The 18,376-nt window shown below is 53.0% G+C and overlaps 1 protein-coding gene across 9 annotated transcripts in view; it reads left to right on the top strand.

Moving 5' to 3' along the window:
* The window catches only part of HPCAL1 (hippocalcin like 1), a 124,887-nt gene that overhangs the window by 99,919 nt on the left and 6,592 nt on the right, over nt 1-18,376 (top strand). For all 9 annotated transcript variants that reach the window (XM_054476317.2, XM_054476310.2, XM_054476312.2 and 6 more), the window contains one exon: nt 17,169-17,570. In XM_054476317.2, the coding sequence (XP_054332292.1) occupies nt 17,193-17,570 (378 nt within the window). In that variant the 5' untranslated portion in view covers nt 17,169-17,192. The remainder of the gene's footprint in view (nt 1-17,168; nt 17,571-18,376) is intronic.

The raw sequence follows: 18,376 nt of genomic DNA, 5'->3' as shown, positions 1-18,376 counted from the left end.
CCTTCCAAATTTAAAAAAGAATTAAAGAAAAAGTTTTTGACGGGTGTGCTGGTGTGGACACCAGGCAGGCACCCGGGAGCCCTCCCACCTTGAGCTCAGCCGTGGGCAGCACAGCACAGGGCGGACCTTGCCCTGCAGACAGAGCCATGCAGCCTGCGCAAAACCCCAGGGAGGACGCGCGTCTCACAAACACCTCTTCAGTCTAACATTTACAATGGTATTTCTTACAAATGGTTTCCACCCGAGATATATTACAATGTGGCCAAACCCCATTCATTTGGGACATGTGAATTCAAAATTTGGAAATAGTTCCTTTGGGGCTCATGAGCTCAGAGTTTAGTCATTTCTCAAGCAGGGACCTGGCAGAAATGTAGCTTTTTACCATCTGCTAAGACAAGAGCTAGGCAGCTGGGTCTGCTGAACAAGGTCCTGGGGAGAGGGACATCAGTCCTGGCTCAGTGAGCAGCTCCTCAGGTGCTTTGGAAGCCTCCTCTGGGGATAGACTCAAAGAAGTTTTCTATTTACTTATTTATTTTTCTTTATTTTTAAATGTTTTTCTCAAGGATGTTTTTTAGAGCTAGCTCGTACCTCAGGGGCCACATTGTCCAAACGCATATTGGACCCTGATGAGGGTGTGTGAGAGCTGTCAGGGTGTGTGACATAGCCACTGTCACCCAGGCCTCCAGCTCCATTCTGCAGTTGAAAATGATGCCCTCATAAAAAAAGAGTTCGTGTGTGTGTGTGTGTGACAGAGTCTTGCTCTGTCACCCAGGCTGGCGTGCAGTGGCGTGATCTTGTCTCGCTGCAACCTCCGCCTCCCGGGTTCAAGTGAATCTCCTGCCTCAGCCTCCCAAGTAGCTGGATTACAGGTGCCTGCCATCATGCCCAGCTAATTTTTGTATTTTTAGTAGTGACGGGGTTTCACCATGTTGGCCAGGCTGGTCTTGAACTCCTGACGTCAGGTGATCCACCTGCCTCGGCCTCCCAAAGTGCTGGTATTACAGGCATGAGCCACCGAGTCCGGCCAACAAAGAGTTCTTATCTGTTCATTACAAACACCCACTCTTTCCAGTCCTTACCTGATCAAGAATTCAGAGGCAATTTTTCAGGATGTTTTTGACTCGGACTTTACAAATTTGAACTACCATTCAAGTAATTGGTCTGAATTCCTAGGTTTCGATGGTATTTTTCTCTTCCTTCTCCCGGCTGCCTCTCCTCCCCATACTCTGCATTTGTTAATCTACCCATTTGTTCCATATTCTGTTTGTTCTTTATTGCTCTATACACTGCTCCTTAATGTTCTCTATCATTTGTCCATTCATTACCCATGAAGGTACATGGAGAGGTTACCAGCCCAGAGGTTTGTAGCAGGGACAAGTTACTTACTGGTGGTGGTCTCCCCAAAAGTTTGGGCCTGCGAGTCATTGACACCTATATACTTTGAAAGCACCCCAGGATGAAGTCTGGGACTGGAAGGAGCTCTCACCTCAGCCAGACTCAGGCTTCCTCCCCAGCCCTTCTCCAGCCATGCCCTTTTGCCCCCCAGCACACTGTGGATTCCTCCTGGAATGCCCCTCACCCCGTCTTTGCTGGGTGAGTGTTTTCCCAGCCCTGCTGAGCTCAGGTATCAGCCCCAGTGCTGTGGGTAAGTCTGGGACCATCTCCTACATTGTCTGCAAAATCCTGCAGAAAGTCTGGCCTATGCTGGTCAGCGGGATGCTGCTTTCCCTTTTAAACAGACCCAAAGCAGTCAGCGACCACAGACTCCCCGGAGACGAGAGAAGGGACCTCATGCCCTGAGGCAGCCCCAGCCTCACTCCCACGCCCCGCAGGCGCTGAGCAGCCCCCAGATCCCGGGCCCCTTTGCTGTCCCAGGGTCGGCGGGTCTTGCATCTTGGACCGAGTGGGCTCTGCCCTGCTGTGGCATGACTGGGCTTCTTCTGTCCTTTTTCTTTATTTTCTCTTTGAAGAACAGGAGTTGGAATTTCACTCACCCTGCCCCAGCTGGATGTGTCTAGGCCACTGTGATCCCAGGCTCTCTGCCCAGCTGGGCCTCAGGACCAGGTTTTAATGCCGCTGCTCGGGTGCGCCGAGCGAGAAGGGCTCGCCAGGCGGTGCAGAGATTCCACCGAGCCCAGGCTGCAGCCCCCACCTCCCACCGGGCTGTGCTCAGTGTCAGGAATCGGCTCCCAAGATCGCCGCCTTTCTTATAAAGCTGTGCCAATACCCCAGGCATCTGACTGGTGCTTTCCAACTGGCACTCCTTTTACAGATTCCATTTCCTTTTATCCTCACAACTACTCAGTAGAACCTGCAGGCAGGGACCCTTATTCCCATTTTACAGTCAAGGAAAATGAGGCCCAGAGAAGTTGAGAGAGCCAGGACCATACGGCTGGAGACGGGGCAGGCTGGGCAGAGCCCGCAGCGGGGCCCCTGGGTCTGCGGGCTACTCCCAGCAGCACCCCTCATATATACACCCCCATCCTGACTGCAGGCCCCCAAAGCTGGCATTCTGGTTCCATTTTACAGAGGAGCAAACAGGCTGGGTCTGGAGCGTTGACACTGGCAACTCTAGCCCAGCCTTGCCTGACTCCAGGGCATGGCTCCAGGACCCTGGAAGAGCTGCCTGTCCCTCCATGGCCCCTCCAGGGCGTGCTGGGTGCTGGCTGCTGGCAGGGCAGGCTAAGGCACTCGACAGCAGAGTTGGCCCCGTAGTCTCAGTTTTGCTCCCGCTAGGGTGAGACACGGTTCCCTGGGGAAGGGCTGTTGCTCACTTCTTGGCCTGGAACATCAGGGTGGAATTTGCAGACAGAATTCTGCCATCTGATGCGTAGATCTTCCCCCCAGGCATGGGTCAGCGCTTGAGTCATTCTGCAGCTGGCACAAAGAGCCAGGAAGAATACGCTCCAAGATGCCTGGGGGCTGGCATGCCAAATCACCAGGCGTCATCAGCACAGCCAAGCCAGGGTGGGGGCCTCGGGCAGGGAGCAGTGCCCTGCCAGCTCTGGCTGACTGCATGAGGGGTCACATCTAGAGGGACTGATGAAGGGGCGTCTAAAGCCTCAGTATCTCCAGCCTGCTGTGCCCTCTTACATTTTCTCCCAAAGAGCAGTCAGCTTGCGGTATGCGCCAAGTCCCTGCAAATGGGAAGTTGGGTGATTCACATGGTTGTTTCAACTTTTGAGTTTTTGTTGTGTGACTGAATAGTAATAGAATTATTCTCGGTGTTCTATGGAGCATTACCGGGTAGTGGGGAGGTGGGCACACTGAGCCTCTACTGTTTCTCCCCTTCACCCCTCCTTGCTGTCATCAACGTGCGTTCTCCTACAGTCATGCTCCGCGCTAATTCCTTTAGTCATTCCTTCCAGCATTACTGAAACTCAAAGAGTCCTTTGTGGCGTGTGGGGATTCCTCATCGTGCGGGGCTTGAGTGCCACAGGACCCAGTGCTCGCTGCCCCCATGCCCTGGCACACATTGTTCCCTTTGTCTGTCCCACCTGGAGAACTCCTGGAACCTTTAAGCCTTGGCTCAGCCCTCAGCTCTGTCCCATCCCAGCTGACCTCTGTGCTCTGCGCCCAAGCTCCTGGGCCCGCGTAAGTCTCTTCGTGGCTATCACTGCTGTTTCATGGGCGTGTGTGGGGGGTCACTTCAAGGAGCCCCAGGAAGGGTCTCTGTGTCTCGTCCATCCACATGTGACTACACCCAGCATGGAACAGGACTCGGGAACCACTGAGCTGTGGGTGAAGGAACCAGTCCAGAGACTCCACTCTCACTTCAGCCTGGTGTTTCTGGGGTCTGTCACTGAAAGCCCCAAATTCGCCTTCAAAGCGAGATCCTGGGTGGGGGCAGAGGAAGTCTCAGGCTCTGTGGCCAGGACTCCACACCCAGATTTCCACTGGGCTCGCTCTAGCCTGGCCCTGGCACGGGTGCTGCATGGCTCTGCTCCCCGCCTGGCATCCGGCACCCTCCACCTCTGTAGAAACACGGAACTGTCACAGGGACAGACGTACATGGGTCGGGGGTTGCTTTCAGAAAGTCTATGGTCTCGTTTTGGTCCTGCCTTCGAGCTTCCTTTTCCTGCTGGGTTAGGGTTCCGGACAGAAGGGGAGCATTCTCTTGGGCGTTTCCCTTTCCCGTCTCCCTGTTCTCTCCCCAGAGGCTCATGTATGTCTGTTTCACTCACCTCCCTTTCTCTGCTGGGGAGGCAGCTCAAAGAGCTCCTCTCCAAAGACTCAAGCTGGAGTGATGTTGGCTCTATGATGACGCCGCACTGGTCCCAGGAATGATCTCGCTGGAGAGTAGCAGGAAGTCCCCCATCCTGTCCCCCACCCCACTGGCTGAGGACCATATAGCTGGGATGTGTTCACCTGGGAAGGAGATTGGCACCAGTTTGATGAATGGACACCCCCAAGTCTGGCATGCCCCCAAAACTCTACTCTGCTGCAGCTGTTTCCGTGCCAGAAAACGGAGATTTCCAGAATACCAAGTCTGAATGTGCCTTCTTGGAGCTTCAAATCTGAGCAGGAGAGCACTTGACCATCCTAACCCTTGACCTTCCTCCAGCGATTCCTAAAACTGGAAGAGTTACAGAATGTTAGAATAAGAGGGATCCTAGAAAAAGAACCACTCACTCATTCCTTTGTTCATCTGCTCAGGCACTGTGCTAGGCCCTTGGAATACACAACCATTCATTCAAACATGTTTATTGACTGAATTGTGTGCCAGGCCCTGTTTTGGGCCCTGTGGGGGTACAGTGGTGAACAAAAGGAGGCAGACAGTCAAGAGATTTTGTAAATATTGTGCCAGGTGGCAGGAAATGCCGGGAAAGGGGTCAGGGTGAGGGACCAGAGGGTGAGGGTAGATGCTCTTTGAGGTAGGTCCTTGGAGGAGGTTTCCCCACGACTGTTGAGCAAGGACATGAACTTGGCGGGAGTGAGCCTTGCAGACACTGAGAGGAAAGAAGAGCAGACAGGTGGAGGGAACTGCAGGTGCGAAGGCCCTGAGGCTGGAACACGCTGAGCAGCTTCTCCGACTGGGACAAATGAAGGATTCTCCTTCCTCCAGGAGCTCCCAGTCTAATAAAGGAAAAAGACAAATAAGTGATGCGTTCGAAGCTGAGTTCATACTAGAAAAATGCTGTTAGAATTCAAAGGAAGAGCAGTTGTAGGAGCTGGGAAAGGCATGCCTGAGGAGTGACCTTTGCGTTGGGCTTTGGTTGGATGAGTAGGGGTTGGCAGGGTGGCTGAGGCGAGCATGCCACACGGGTGAACTCATATCTGCAGAGGCACAAGGTGTGCAGGGACAGCCACCCACACATTCCTCTTCCTGTCACAGTAGCAGGTTCTGCAAGAGAAAGTACAGTTCTTGGGGATTTCCCTTTTCCTTTCTCCACCTCTTCCTTCTCGCCAGCTTCATTTAGGGCATTTCAGCCTTGAGAGGGTGGAAAAGAAGGAGGGATTGGTAGAGGAAGGGGATTTGTATGCCCTGCTGGGTCTCTCTCTCTCTTCTCATATGTTATGTTTTTCTTGTAAGGCTTTGGGGAGTTGTGGGGAGTTTAAGAGGCTGGGGATGGGTAAGAAGTCAGGAAGGTTTCGGTTGGATTTCTCAACAACAACAGGTCATTGGCCTGGAGCCCGTCCAGTGGGCAAAATGCCGTGATGCAACAGCTTTCAGGAAGGCCTCCAGAAATGAGCTCTAGGTCAGTGGATTGGGTTTAGGTGCAGGCACACCCTGGAACTGTCACTCTAGAGGTGTTACTAACCTCCTCTTTCCCCAGATCTGACTCAGCAGGGTTGGCTGTTCCAGCTCCAAAGAGAAGGAGGAAACTTTTCCTTCTGCAGCCCCTCCCCACCAGCCTCATTCCTTAGCTGGGGTCAGACCTGGGGTCCTCATTGCAGCTGGCCTCTGGCAGCGTTCTCAGGCTAGCCCTCCCTGCTGAAAAGAGAACCGTGTGGGACTCACAGGTAATTATGAAATACAAACACCATGATCTTTCATTCAAGGGCACTAAGGAGTGAATAAATAAAGGATACCACAGGGTGCTAATGAGCTTGAAGAGTCCCTGTTTGGTAGCCCCAGATCCAGGGTCCCTGGTATCACTCAGTGAATGCTACTTCTACCCAGCACTGCCCACGGGAAATATAGTGGGAGACACATACCATGTGATTGTAACTTTTTCTATAGCCGCACTGAAAAGTAAAAAAGATGAAATTAAAAACTTGTTTGATTTAAACCATTAGATCCCAAATGGTATCATTTACCATTTCACATGTAATCAAGAAAAAGTATTAATGAGATATTTTATGTTATTTTTTTTCATATGAAGTCGTCAAAATCCAGCGTGTATTTTACACTAAGGGCACATATATGAGTTCAGACTGGCGACGGTTTATGTGCTCAGTAGCCACGTGTGGCTGGTTGTGACCACAGTGGACAAAGCAGCCCTAGCTTATAGGTGGAGACGCGGAGGCACCTGAGAGGGGCGGGGTCTCTGCTCAGGCCCTGGTAGCTTATAGGTGGAGACGCGGAGGCACCTGAGAGGGGCGGGGTCTCTGCTCAGGCCCTGGTAGCTTATAGGTGGAGACGCGGAGGCACCTGAGAGGGGCGGGGTCTCTGCTCAGGCCCTGGTAGCTTATAGGTGGAGACGTGGAGGCACCTGAGAGGGGCGGGGTCTCTGCTCAGGCCCTGGGAGCCTGTTCAACAGCGCCTTCTAGCGTCGGTCCAGCCACACTTCAGCCTGGATGGTCCCAGATGGATCGGCTCCTCCCTGCACCTGGGTCCTGGCAGCCGGCACAGCCTCCCCGCAATCACCCGGGGGGCAAAACGGGCCCCTCCTTGGAGAACTACCGGGAAGCTAAGGCTGCAGGCAGCTTGACTCTCACTTGCTTATTTGGAGGAAAGAAGGACACAGGCCCGAGTTGTTTTGAAAAATGCAATCAGCCCTAGGAGAGGGGCTTAGCTGCAGGGGCCGTGTGGGTCCAGCGGTCACCGGGAGAAAGAACTGGGTTGGGTGCTGGATAAGAAAGAGCACAAACCTGTTTGTCTTTCACCGGCCCCTTCTGCCTTCCACCTTCCTGTTCCACCCCAGGCAGAACAAGCTCTCATCTCAAATGGGCTGAGCCCTCTGATTTCCTTGAAGTTCAAATTCACAACAAACACCTCTCCAGCCTCTCCCTGAGCCTCAGTCTTTTTGTTGTTGTTGTTGTTGTTGAGACAGAGTCTTGCTGTGTTGCCCAGGCTGGAGTGCAGTGGCACCATCTCAGCTCACTGCAACCTCTACCTTCCGGGTTCAAGCAATTCTCCTGTCTCAGCCTCCCGAGTAGCTGGGACTACCAGGTGCGTGCCACCGCACCCAGCTAATTTTTTATATTTTTAGTAGAGACAGGGTTTCACCATGTTGCTCAGGCTGGTCTTGAACTCCTGAGCTCAGGCAATCCACTGCCTTGGCCTCCTGAAGTGCTGGAATGACAGGTGTGAGCCACGGCGTCCGGGCCAGCCTGGGTGTTTCCCACCTCTCTGATCGCCTTCCCTCAAAGCATCTCAGAGTCTGGTTGGCCTGGCAAGCTTCGGGGATCTGACTGATGAAAGCATTTTGGAGCAATGGGATGAGAGGCCAACCAATGCCGCCAGCTGGCACTGAGGTGGAATTAACAGGACAATCAAGCCCTCGGTTCCCAGGAGCCTCACTGAGCAGCTGCTAGAACTATGCCACTAAACAGGCTTTAATTTACAGGCAATACCGACTCTGGGTTAACTATTTCTCACAGGGCTCCCCAGCTACATGTTTACATTTCTTTCCTTGTTCCTCTTCTTCCTTTTTTTTTTTTTTTTTTTTTTTTACAATTTAGCAGATTAAGAACAATAACAGGGTAACTGAGAACCACAGAGGTGGCTGTGACTCATTAACTCCCTCTCCCGTGTTTCCATCACCGTGAATTAAAACGTCATCTCTGATGCCTTCAGACAGCTGTTACTAGTTTGATCCGAGCCCTGCTTGAATATGAATCTTTTTAAGCCGAGCAGGAGATGGTTCTGCTCTCAAATAGACTGCCCTCCCCTGGGCCTCCTATTCCTTACCCCACCATCCTCCTTGGAGATGAAAGTAAGACTTCCTGAAAAATGAAGGCTGGGTTTGCCTAATTACTGGAGCAAGGTGGCCGTTTCTGCTGGGAAACGTGAGTGGTGGCTTTCTGTCTCTGCAGAAAGGCTTGCTTTTTCTTGGTCGTCTTACTAGACAGCCAAGCACCAATAAGATTGGCTCCTTTGCTTAATGAATGACAGAGGGGTCACGGCGGCATGCAGCACTCCCCCTGCCCCCCGTTTCTTGTGAGGCAGCCTGCGTCGGGCCCGACAGCCTCCAGGAGAGAGCTAAAATGAGGTCCTTCAGATTACATATTTCATCTGGGCCCTTGTTAATAAGCACACGCTGGCCGTCCCAGTGAGTGACTGGGAGTGTGTGTGTGGCCGTCACCTTCATTTGGCATTCATGGGCTCCATTTACCAGTTTCATAAAAGTTCCAGTGGGGAGGCCATCTTGCAAAGCTGCCCTGGCGAGCATGTCTAAGGGTGAAGAGAGCGCTGGACACCAGCCAGGAGCACCCTGAGTGGCCTCCGCGGCTGCTTATGGTCTTGGCACGGAAAGGGCCCAGGGGAGGTTACAGGACAATGGGAAGGAGGTGGGCTCTTCACTCAGACCTCCTGGGTCCACAGCCCACCACCCCACCGAAGCCTCGGTCCCTTGTCCCTAAGGTGGAGCTGACATTGCCTCCTCTCGGCCTAGCCAGGAGTGACCCCACTTTCCCAGCTCCTAGAATCTTCACTGTGTCCTCCCCTGGATGTGGCCTACAGGGACCGGGCCTCCTGCAGCCTTTGAAATCCTCCTTGTCATTCAGTTGTGATTCCAAATGCCATTGTCCTAGGCAAGCCGCCGAGTACCCCAGGAATGAGTGACTCCCCTGGACCTCACTTTATTCACTTCTTATGCCCCATCCTGGGCGCGCATACACCATAACTCAAGCCCCCCAGGGAGCTGGTGACTGAGGACGGGCATCCCAGTGCTCAGCCCGGGATTCGGCACTCAGAGGACCTGACAGCCTGGAATACACGGAGCACCCCGCCGGGCACCAGGCTCCAAGGACAAGCTGAAGTTTCCACTTCCCTGGAGAAAGATCCTCCAGTCCCCTGCTCGGGGGCTGATCCCGGCTGGCTGCCCGCTTGCTCAGGGCGGGGAGGTAGGCTGGAGAGGGCGGACTTCCCTCCACTCACTCATCTTCTGTGGGTTCCTCACCAGCCTTCCTCTGGACCTGTTGTTCTCTTGTCCAGCGTCTTTCCAGAGAAGATTCCTCCCCCCAGCTTTGGAGATGGGGCTGGGGTGGGGGTGGTTACCTGACTGCTGAGTCGCGGGACAGGGCTCCGTGTTGGTCAGGGGTGGCTAATTGCTGTAAGAAGCAAGTACCAATCTTTGCTTGGCCCAGTGAAGTGGTGTTTCCTGATGTGCTGCAGTGGGATGTCACCGCAGGAGATGAAGGCTCTATTCCACGCAGTCACACAAGGACTTAAGTTTCTTCTTTGTAGCGGGTCTTTCATCTCACAGCCTTTCTCAGCTGGAGTTCCGGGAGGGAATCAAGGACTCACAGCAAAGGCACCATGGCGTGCAGGGAATGACTTTCCTCCTGCTCACCTGGAACGAAACCAGTTACGCAGCATCCTTAGGTGCATGACTGGTTGGGGAAATGGGCACGCCACTCATTGACTGCAGGCTGTGGGTCAGATGAGAAAGCCTGGTTGAGAAATGCTTTAGGATCTATGTCCTCTGGGGCCTCCAAGTCCTCCCTTGGATATTCTGCTTCCAGGTGCCCAGCAAGAAAGGGCAGGAAAGGGCGCGTGGAGCAAGGGCTGCCCTGAGAGTTATGGAGGCCCAGGCCAGAAGTGTGGTCATCACTCTGTCCACCTCCCATTGGCCAGAGTGTAGTCACGTGGTGCCACCTGGCTGCAAGGGAAGCTGGGAAATGTAGTCTGGCTGTGTGTCCTGGAAGAAAAGGCAACAGGGTAAGAGGAGCACATCATCTCGGCACAGGCTCTATTCTTGCACATTCCTTCAGACTCTGCCTCCCACACCTCCTCAGGCTCTGGGGACCCCCTATCCCTGAGCCTTCTGGGATTTTGGGGCCCCAGTTGCCCTGTTTCTCTTCCCTGGCCCCCTCCCTGCTCAGCTGTTTGCCGTCTCGGTGCCCACTTCCTGCTGATGTGTGTTGGGGCTTGTGGGCATAGATACCACCTCGTGGATATGATCAAAGTCATAGGCACAGCCTTTCTTTTCTTTTTCTTGTTCTCCTTGTTGGGGTGGGGATTTTTTTCAAAAGGAAGGGGCAAAGGTATTGTACTATTTTGGGGTCCCTACACTCTTCTGCCTTCACATTCTTCTGTTGTGTTTATGCTGCTAGACCTGGAACCTTAGGATGAGCAGGTCTTGGCATCAGACTTTGTTTGCATCAGCAGAATCCTTTCTTTGAAAGAGAACAATGCAGAAACAGATCAGAGGGTTGCTGCTCCGGTCAGTGCTGGGCCCTGAGGCCCAGAGTCCTTCCTCTTCCCCTGCCCATCGTGTGGACCCCCAAAGCCTTAGGAAGGTCCCTGGGGCTCCTGGGACACAGCTCAGAGGTCCTGGCTGGTGTCATTCCTCTCTGTGAGGCTTGAATTCTCTCCCTTGCATTCCAAAAGTGGGTCACACTGGGATACCAGCTTTGTCCAAACCTCCCTGCCTCTGAAGCTAGCCAAACCTTAAAGCAGGTTCTTGTGCATGTGTGTATACACAGCAACTGCAACCACAGCAAGAGTGTCCATTCACCCAACACAGACACCCACCCTGTGCCAGGCCCAGCTGGGTCACCTGGGAGAAGGCGAAGGGTAGGAAGCACTTCCAGAGGAGGTGCTGAGTGAGGCAGGAGGCCACAGGCGCACACGTCTGCCCTCTGGCACACGCAGGAAGGCGCTGGGAATGCAGGGAGCTTCTCCCCAGCAGACCATGATGGACTCCGCCTGTTACCTTCTAGCGGTGTGCTCACTGGGTTTGGCACTGCCCCTAATCTGGTACCTCCCTTTCTAGACGCATCTGTGATTTCAGGCAGATAAGTGTTATGAGTTTGGCATTCCAATGGGATCAGTAAGAACATAAATCACCGATCCATTCTGGGATAAATTTCTCCCTTCGTTCTGAGTGGTGATTTGGTTTTCATTGAGGTGAGTGGATTCTTAAGGCAGTGATCCTCAACTCCTAGGGCCTAGAACTTCACAGAAGGTGGCTCATTTTGGTAATGAAAAATGCAGGGGTGCGAATCAGGCAGAAAGGGCCTGCCATTAGCCAACAATGTGTCCATCACCACGTCGCCCTTGCCTGGGAAAGCCTTCCCTCTGCTGCCCACGCAAGGCCTGGGGAGGAGAGCCAGACCGCCTGGGTCCAAGCCCTGGCTTTGCCTCTCAGAGTCCCGGGACTCTCCCAGGGTTGGTTTACTTGTGGTGAAGCGTGACTAATAGGTAAAGTGTCTGACAAAATGGGCCCCACAGGCCACAGGTGCTGCTTCTGACTGTCCCTGCTGAGAGCAGGTGTAAGGTACCTGGCATCACTCCTGCCCCAGAGACACCGATAACACACGTTTGTCAGCTGTAGGTCAGTTCCCCAAGGGCGGCTGCTGTGCTACCGTAACACGGGACTGCAGACTGGGCACTTAAACTACGGAACTCTGTTTTCTCATGGTCTGGAGGCCAGAAATCCAAGGTGTTGGCAGGGTTGGGTGTTGGCAGGGTTGGGTGTTGGTAGGGTTGGGTGTTGGCAGGGTTGGGTGTTGGCAGGGTTGGGTGTTGGCAGGGTTATTTCCTTCAGAGGCCCCTCTCCTAGAATTGCAGATGGCCATCATTTCGCTGTGTCCTCACACGGTTTCCCCTGTGTGTCTGTGTCCTCATCTCCTCTTCTTATAAGGAAGGACACCAGTCATATTGGATTAGGGCCCACCCTGGTGACCTCATTTTAACCTATGACCTCTTTAAAGACTGTGTCTCCAAGTACAGTCCCCTTCTGAGGGACCTGGGGTTAGGACTTCAACATGGGAATTTGGGAGAGGCACAGTTGAGGCCGTAGCAGCAGCTGTCTCATTCTGCTCACAGCTGGTTCTCTCTGGCCACGTGCCAGAGAGGAGTACGATGCCATCCCCTTAAACCACACACGGACACGCTGCCAGGAGGAACGTCATCACCTTTCAGCTGAAAGGAGTGAGGAATGAGGATGAGCAGGTGCAGAACAAAGCCTTCTCATGCACTGGTCCATTCTGCACGTGCGCTGCTGCTGTTACAGTGTCAGACGGGAGGCTAAACTAGAGACGCCTAAGACAAACCCCGCTTTCCCTCCAGATGCTGGCTGCAAGAACGCCACAGTTTGAGAGGAGTGTGGACAATAGAAAGCCTTGAGAGCAGCTGAGCTGGTGAAGGGATGGGAAAATGGGCCTTTTTGAAGCCTAGGAATGACCAAGTGAAGATGTGCAGGGTTTGCGGGGTGCCCCAGCTTGAGTCTCAGTGCTCTGGGGGACATAGCGCAGAGTGGGACAGCCCTGTGGGTCAACCCCTGCCTGGTTCTGCAGACTCGGAGAGGTGGGACTCCTGCCCAAGGCCGCATGGAGGGCCGGCCCTGGGCTGGGTGTCCCTCACGCCGCCTGGGAGCCTCAGGCAACCTGCCACAGCTGCTCCTTTTGCCACTCACTGGCCTGACTGCGGGAGCTGGAGGGGCTGAGAGGTCATTCTCTACTCCACAGCTTAGCTCAACCTCCCAGGTGCCCCACCCCCCATCCCTCCCTTCCCAGAAAACCAGTTATTCCTCATCCTCATAAGCACTCCTAGGACACTTGCCATGTTCTATCAGTTTGGGGGTTCTCTGGGGCAGCCATCCACAGATCCATGCCCCGCCTATGAGCCATCTCCCCTCTGCTCCTCACCCCCGTGCTCCCCATGTGGTGTCGGCCCCCGAGGCAGGGACCGTATGGGTTTTGTTCACTGCCCACACTCCCTGTGACACACAGGAAGTTCTGGAAAAGCTTCTGCATGGTGAAGGAGCCACATGCGGTTTGGTCGGGTGCCCCACGCCTCCTCTTCGTCCTCACGGCCACCCTGCCATCCCTGTTATTCAGGGGGGAGTCCAGAGCTCCAGGAAGTTGACCACCTCCCCAAGGCCCCCTGAGCAGGGGTGGGTGGAGCTGGCTCTGAGCCCACACACAATGCCTTTCCCCTGTGCCCCGGAGCCTGGCTCGGTGCCACCCGGGACTTGTTTGTGGAAGTGACGTGTGAACACCTAGCGAGCTCCATGGGCTCTGCATGTGTGCGTCTTTGCCGACTCAGTGGCCCCACACAGCAACCCGAGGGCCAGGGCAGGAAGCAGAGGAGCCACCACAGGTGCTGCAGGGCCTCAGGCCGGGCATCCATCCTCCACCTGTCCTTCTGCCATCCATCTGTGGGTTCTCCCTCAGGTGCCACGCAAGGCTGGTCCTTCACAATGGCCCAGTCCCTCAACTCAGTGGTCAGAAGGGTTCCCACCACCTCAGGGCATAGCGGCAGTCAAGGTTACCTCAGGTCCTCAGGCTACGTTTGCAAATATGTCCTTGCAAAGACCCTATTTCACATTCACAGATACTGGGAGTTAGGACTTCAACATCTTTTAGGGGGGACATGATTCAACCCACGCATGTGGGCCTAGGAAGTGGAACTGCCCCAGTGAGCGATGCCCTGGGCACTGTGCAATTCTGGGAGACACAGCCCTGACAGCCGGAGGGGGGCTCTCTGGACGCAGAGCTGTCTGGGATCCGCCAAGGCAACACAGGAAGGAGTCCAGAGCTCACATGGGTGAGACCCGAGAACTGTCAGTGACAGCAGAATCCAGAGGGAGCCCACATCTCCAAGCCAGGTCCAGAGCTCTTCCAACAGGATAGCAGTCTTGTCAGGCACTCTGGGAGGCCGAAGTGGGAGGATCACTTTGGGGCCAGGAGTTCAAGCAACCTGGGCAACATAGCAAGATCCCTATCTCTACAAACAAATCAAAAACCTCAGTAGCATCTTTGTTGTTTTTTCTCTTCTGTCAGGTATTTTGGTAATAGTGATCTTTTGATTTTACATTCCCTTTTTTTTTTCATGTAGAAATCTCTATGGCCATTTCCTCTTTTGAATTAATTGAGTTTCCAAAGTGAACTAGCTGCATGTTAGAACCAGGACTTTTTTGAGCCCTTTAGAGCATGCTGGCAGGCGTCATCCCCAAGCCCCAGGGTGGGTCATATTTCTGGATGGTGGAGGCAGGGAGTGCAGGGGTCCCCTATCTGTACATTGTTCTAGGTCTGATGTGATTCCTCAACTCCTCCACGAAACAGGGACCATGTTTTTCCTCGTCTGGGGCAAACTGCAGTTGGAGAGGCTGGCCTCCTGTGGCTGCACATCCAGAGCTGGGCTTAACTGGCCAGGAGGAGAGAAGAATCCTTCTCTCTTAATAAAAAGTCCCCAGGGGCTGGGCACGGTGGCTCACACCTGTAATCCCAGCTGAGGCAGGTGGATCACCTGAAGTCAGGAGTTCGAGACCAGCCTGGCCAACGTGGTGAAACCCCATCTCTACTAAAAATACAAAAATTAGCTGGCCATGGTGGTGCATGCCTGTAATCCCCGCTACTTGGGAGGCTGAGGCAGGAGAATCGCTTGAACCCAGGAGGCGGAGGTTGCAGTGAGCTGAGATCACTCCATTGCACTCCAACCTGGGTCACAAGAGCGAAACTCCCTCTCAAAAAAAAAAAGTCCCCAGGGCCCATATCCACCCAGCCGTCTCTCCCTCCCAGCCAGTGTTATTCTTTTCTCATAAGCCCTTCCAGAGCACAAACACACAAGCACATATGTTTGTCTTCTTTTTTCATAAATGGTAACAAGCTCTGCTTGCTGTTGTGCAGCTTCTCTTTTCACACAAAAATACACCTTGAAGATTATTTCTTATGAGTACGTAAGATGGGCACCTGAGTAGTTTGCTGTTACAGACCACGTAGGCAATGGCTGCCTGCAGATTATTTGCACAGGTGGGAGTATCATTAGATGTTTCTGGAAGTGGGATGGCTGGGTCAAGGTGAATGTGTGTTTGTAATTTTGAAAGATAAAGTCATAAAGATAAGTAAAAATGCCTGGCATCTTGGCTCACGGCTGTAGTCCCAACACATTGGGAGGTCAAGGCGGGAGGACTGCTTGAAGCTAGGAGCTTGAGACCAGCCTGGGCAAAATAGTGAGGCCCCATTTCTACAAAAAAAAAAAAAAAAAAATTAACTGGGTGTGGTGGTGTGTGCCTGTAGTCTCAGCTACTCAGGAGGCTGAGGTGGGAGGATCACTTGAGCACCGGAGGTCAAAGGCTTCAGTGAGCCATGATCACATACTGCAGCCTGGGTGACACAGTGAGAGCCTGTCTCAAAAAATAAATAAATAAATAAATAATAGATAGATTGATTGATTGATATAGAGAGGATAAGTAAAAACAAAAACATGTATGTACTATAAAACCTGGGATGGGCCGGGCGTGGTGGCTCACGCCTATACTCCTAGCACTTTGGGAGGCCAAGGCAGGCGAATCACTTGAGGTCAGGAGTTTGAGACCAACCTGGCCAACATAGTGTGAAACCCTGTCTCTACTAAAAATACATAAATAAGTAAATAAATAAATAAATAAATAAATAAATAGCCAGGCGTGGTGGTGCATGCCTATAATCCTAGCTACTCAGGAGGCTGAGTTGGGAGGATTGCTTGAATCCAGAAGGTGGAGGTTGCAGTGAGCCGAGATCACACCACTGCACACTCCTCATAAGTGCCTGGAAGGGCAACACAGCGAGACTCCGTCTCAAAAAAAAAAAAAAAAAAAAAAAAACCTGGGATAGAGGCAGAGAAGAAAGGAAGTGGTGTGCAGTGTGGCTGGTCTGTCTTACCTTTCATAATGGAGAGCTGGTGCCTACTGTTTAGAATTCACAAACACAGACAGAGTTCAAAGTGGTTGCCACTGTGGCTAAGGTAGGAGACATCTTTTTATTTCTCATTCTTCCATGTACTTCAAAAATTATCACGCCCTGTATATAAGTTAACTGTTAATGTAAGAAAATAACATGAGGTGGTGCAGTGGCAGCTGTGTGAATGCCGGTTAATCAGTCTTGCATTCAGGACTCAGAGAACCGCCCTGGGGGATGGTTTTGAGCAGAGCAGTTCCTCGTTCCCACAGGTGCCTCATTTTTCCCTGGTTCCATTCAGAACATCATTTACTGCCTAGAGCTAATTCCAGATCCTCCTCCCACCCAGGGCAGTTTATCAAAGGCAAAATAAAGAGGGTGGCCCGGGGACAGTGGCTCACACCTGTAATCCAAGCACCTTGGGAGGCCGAGGCAGGTGGATCACCTGAGGTCTGGAGTTCGAGACCAGCCTGGCCAACATGGTGAAACCCTGTCTCTACTAAAAATACAAAAAATTAGCTGGGTGCGGTGGTGCCTGCCTGTAATCCCAGCTACTCAGGAGGCTGAGGCAGGAGAATTGCTTGAACCCAGGAGGCGGAGGTTACAGTGAGCTGTGATCCTGCTACTGCACTGCAGTCTGGGTGACAAGAGCAAAACTCCATCTCAAAAGAAACAAATAAACAAAGAAGGTGGGTGGGGGTGACTCCCTGAAAGTTTCTAGACACCTCTTCTAAAGATAAAAACATAATGTGATGCCTGAAAGAGGGAAGAACTAAAGAGTCTGGGATGTGGCTAAGGTGGCCACTTTGCCTGGAGCTGATGAGGGGGAGGAAAGTAAGAACTGATTTTAATCTTCGCCTCTTGTACAACCCCTGGTGGGCACCGGATGATGCCCTGTTCCACTGATTTTAAGTTGCATTTTTTTTCCCGGCATTTCCACATTCTCCAAGTGAGAACATGTCCCGCAGTGTGAGGGTGAGCTGTCGTGATTTAATTAGGGTCTCTTGGCCTTCTTGGTGGTCCATAAGATAGTGGTATGCCTTCCGATGGGGGACCCGGGAGTTGCTGAGTCGCAGTGCTTGCACAGCGATGGGCTTATTTGGTCTCTCCGGCACATGGCTCAGCCCTGCTCCGTGGCCGTGGGTGGTGTCCCCGGCTGACCCCCTGTCTTGCAGGTGTAGTCGCCGCCGCCAGTCGCCATGGGCAAGCAGAACAGCAAGCTGCGGCCCGAGGTGCTGCAGGACCTGCGGGAGAACACGGAGTTCACCGACCACGAGCTCCAGGAGTGGTACAAGGGCTTCCTCAAGGACTGCCCCACCGGCCACCTGACCGTGGACGAGTTCAAGAAGATCTACGCCAACTTCTTCCCCTACGGCGACGCTTCCAAGTTCGCCGAGCACGTCTTCCGCACCTTTGACACCAACGGCGATGGCACCATCGACTTCCGGGAGTTCATCATTGCGCTGAGCGTGACCTCGCGGGGCAAACTGGAGCAGAAGCTCAAGTGGGCCTTCAGCATGTACGACCTGGACGGCAACGGCTACATCAGCCGCAGCGAGATGCTGGAGATCGTGCAGGTACCGGCGCCCGAGGCCCCGGGTCTCACCGCGGGCCCAGGTCCCCTCCCAGCTCCCAGCCCAGGGCTTTTTTTTTTTTTTTTTAAAATACAGGATCTTGCTCTAGTGACTGGAGTGCAGTGGCACTATCTCAGCTCACTGCAACCTCTGCCTCCTGGGCTCAGGTGATTTTCCCACTTCAGACTCTTGAGCACCCCCATGCCCTGTCAATTTTTTTGGTATTTTTGATGGTACAGAGAGGGTTTTGCCACGTTATCCAGGCTGGTCTTGAACTCCTAGGCTCAAGTGATCTGCCCGCCTCAGCCTCCCAGAGTGCTGGAATGACAGGTGTGAGCCACCGCGTCTGGCTTTCCCGTGTTCTTTATGTTCTCTCGACATTGGGTCTTTCTTGGCCAGGTTGCTACCTGGTGCACTTTTGAAAGTGAGCAGTTGTCACCTGATTGGGCAGATCCTTGCAAAGGGCAATGGTAAAAGCCAATGTTTATTGATCACTTGCTATACATCAGGGCCAGGTGGAGCACTTTGATCAGTTTTCATCTTCATAACCCAACAACGTGGGTCATTCTCTGCATTTTACAGTCTGAGACTCAAATAGATGAATTTCTAAAAATTATATTTTATATATATTTGGAGATGGAGTCTCACTTTGTCACCCAGGCTGGAGTGCAGTGGCATGATCTCGGCTCACTGCAACCTCCACCTCCTGTGTTCAAGAGAGTCTCCTGTCTCAGCCTCCCACGTAGCTGGGATTACAAGTATATGCCACCACAGCCAGCTAATTTTTGTATTTTTAGTAGAGACAAGGT

The sequence above is a fragment of the Pongo pygmaeus genome, chromosome 12 (assembly GCF_028885625.2).
Source record: "Pongo pygmaeus isolate AG05252 chromosome 12, NHGRI_mPonPyg2-v2.0_pri, whole genome shotgun sequence".
NCBI classification, from domain to species: Eukaryota; Metazoa; Chordata; class Mammalia; order Primates; family Hominidae; genus Pongo; species Pongo pygmaeus.
Note: the sequence above shows the minus strand (reverse complement) of the source record. Positions and strands in the feature narration are given on the sequence as shown.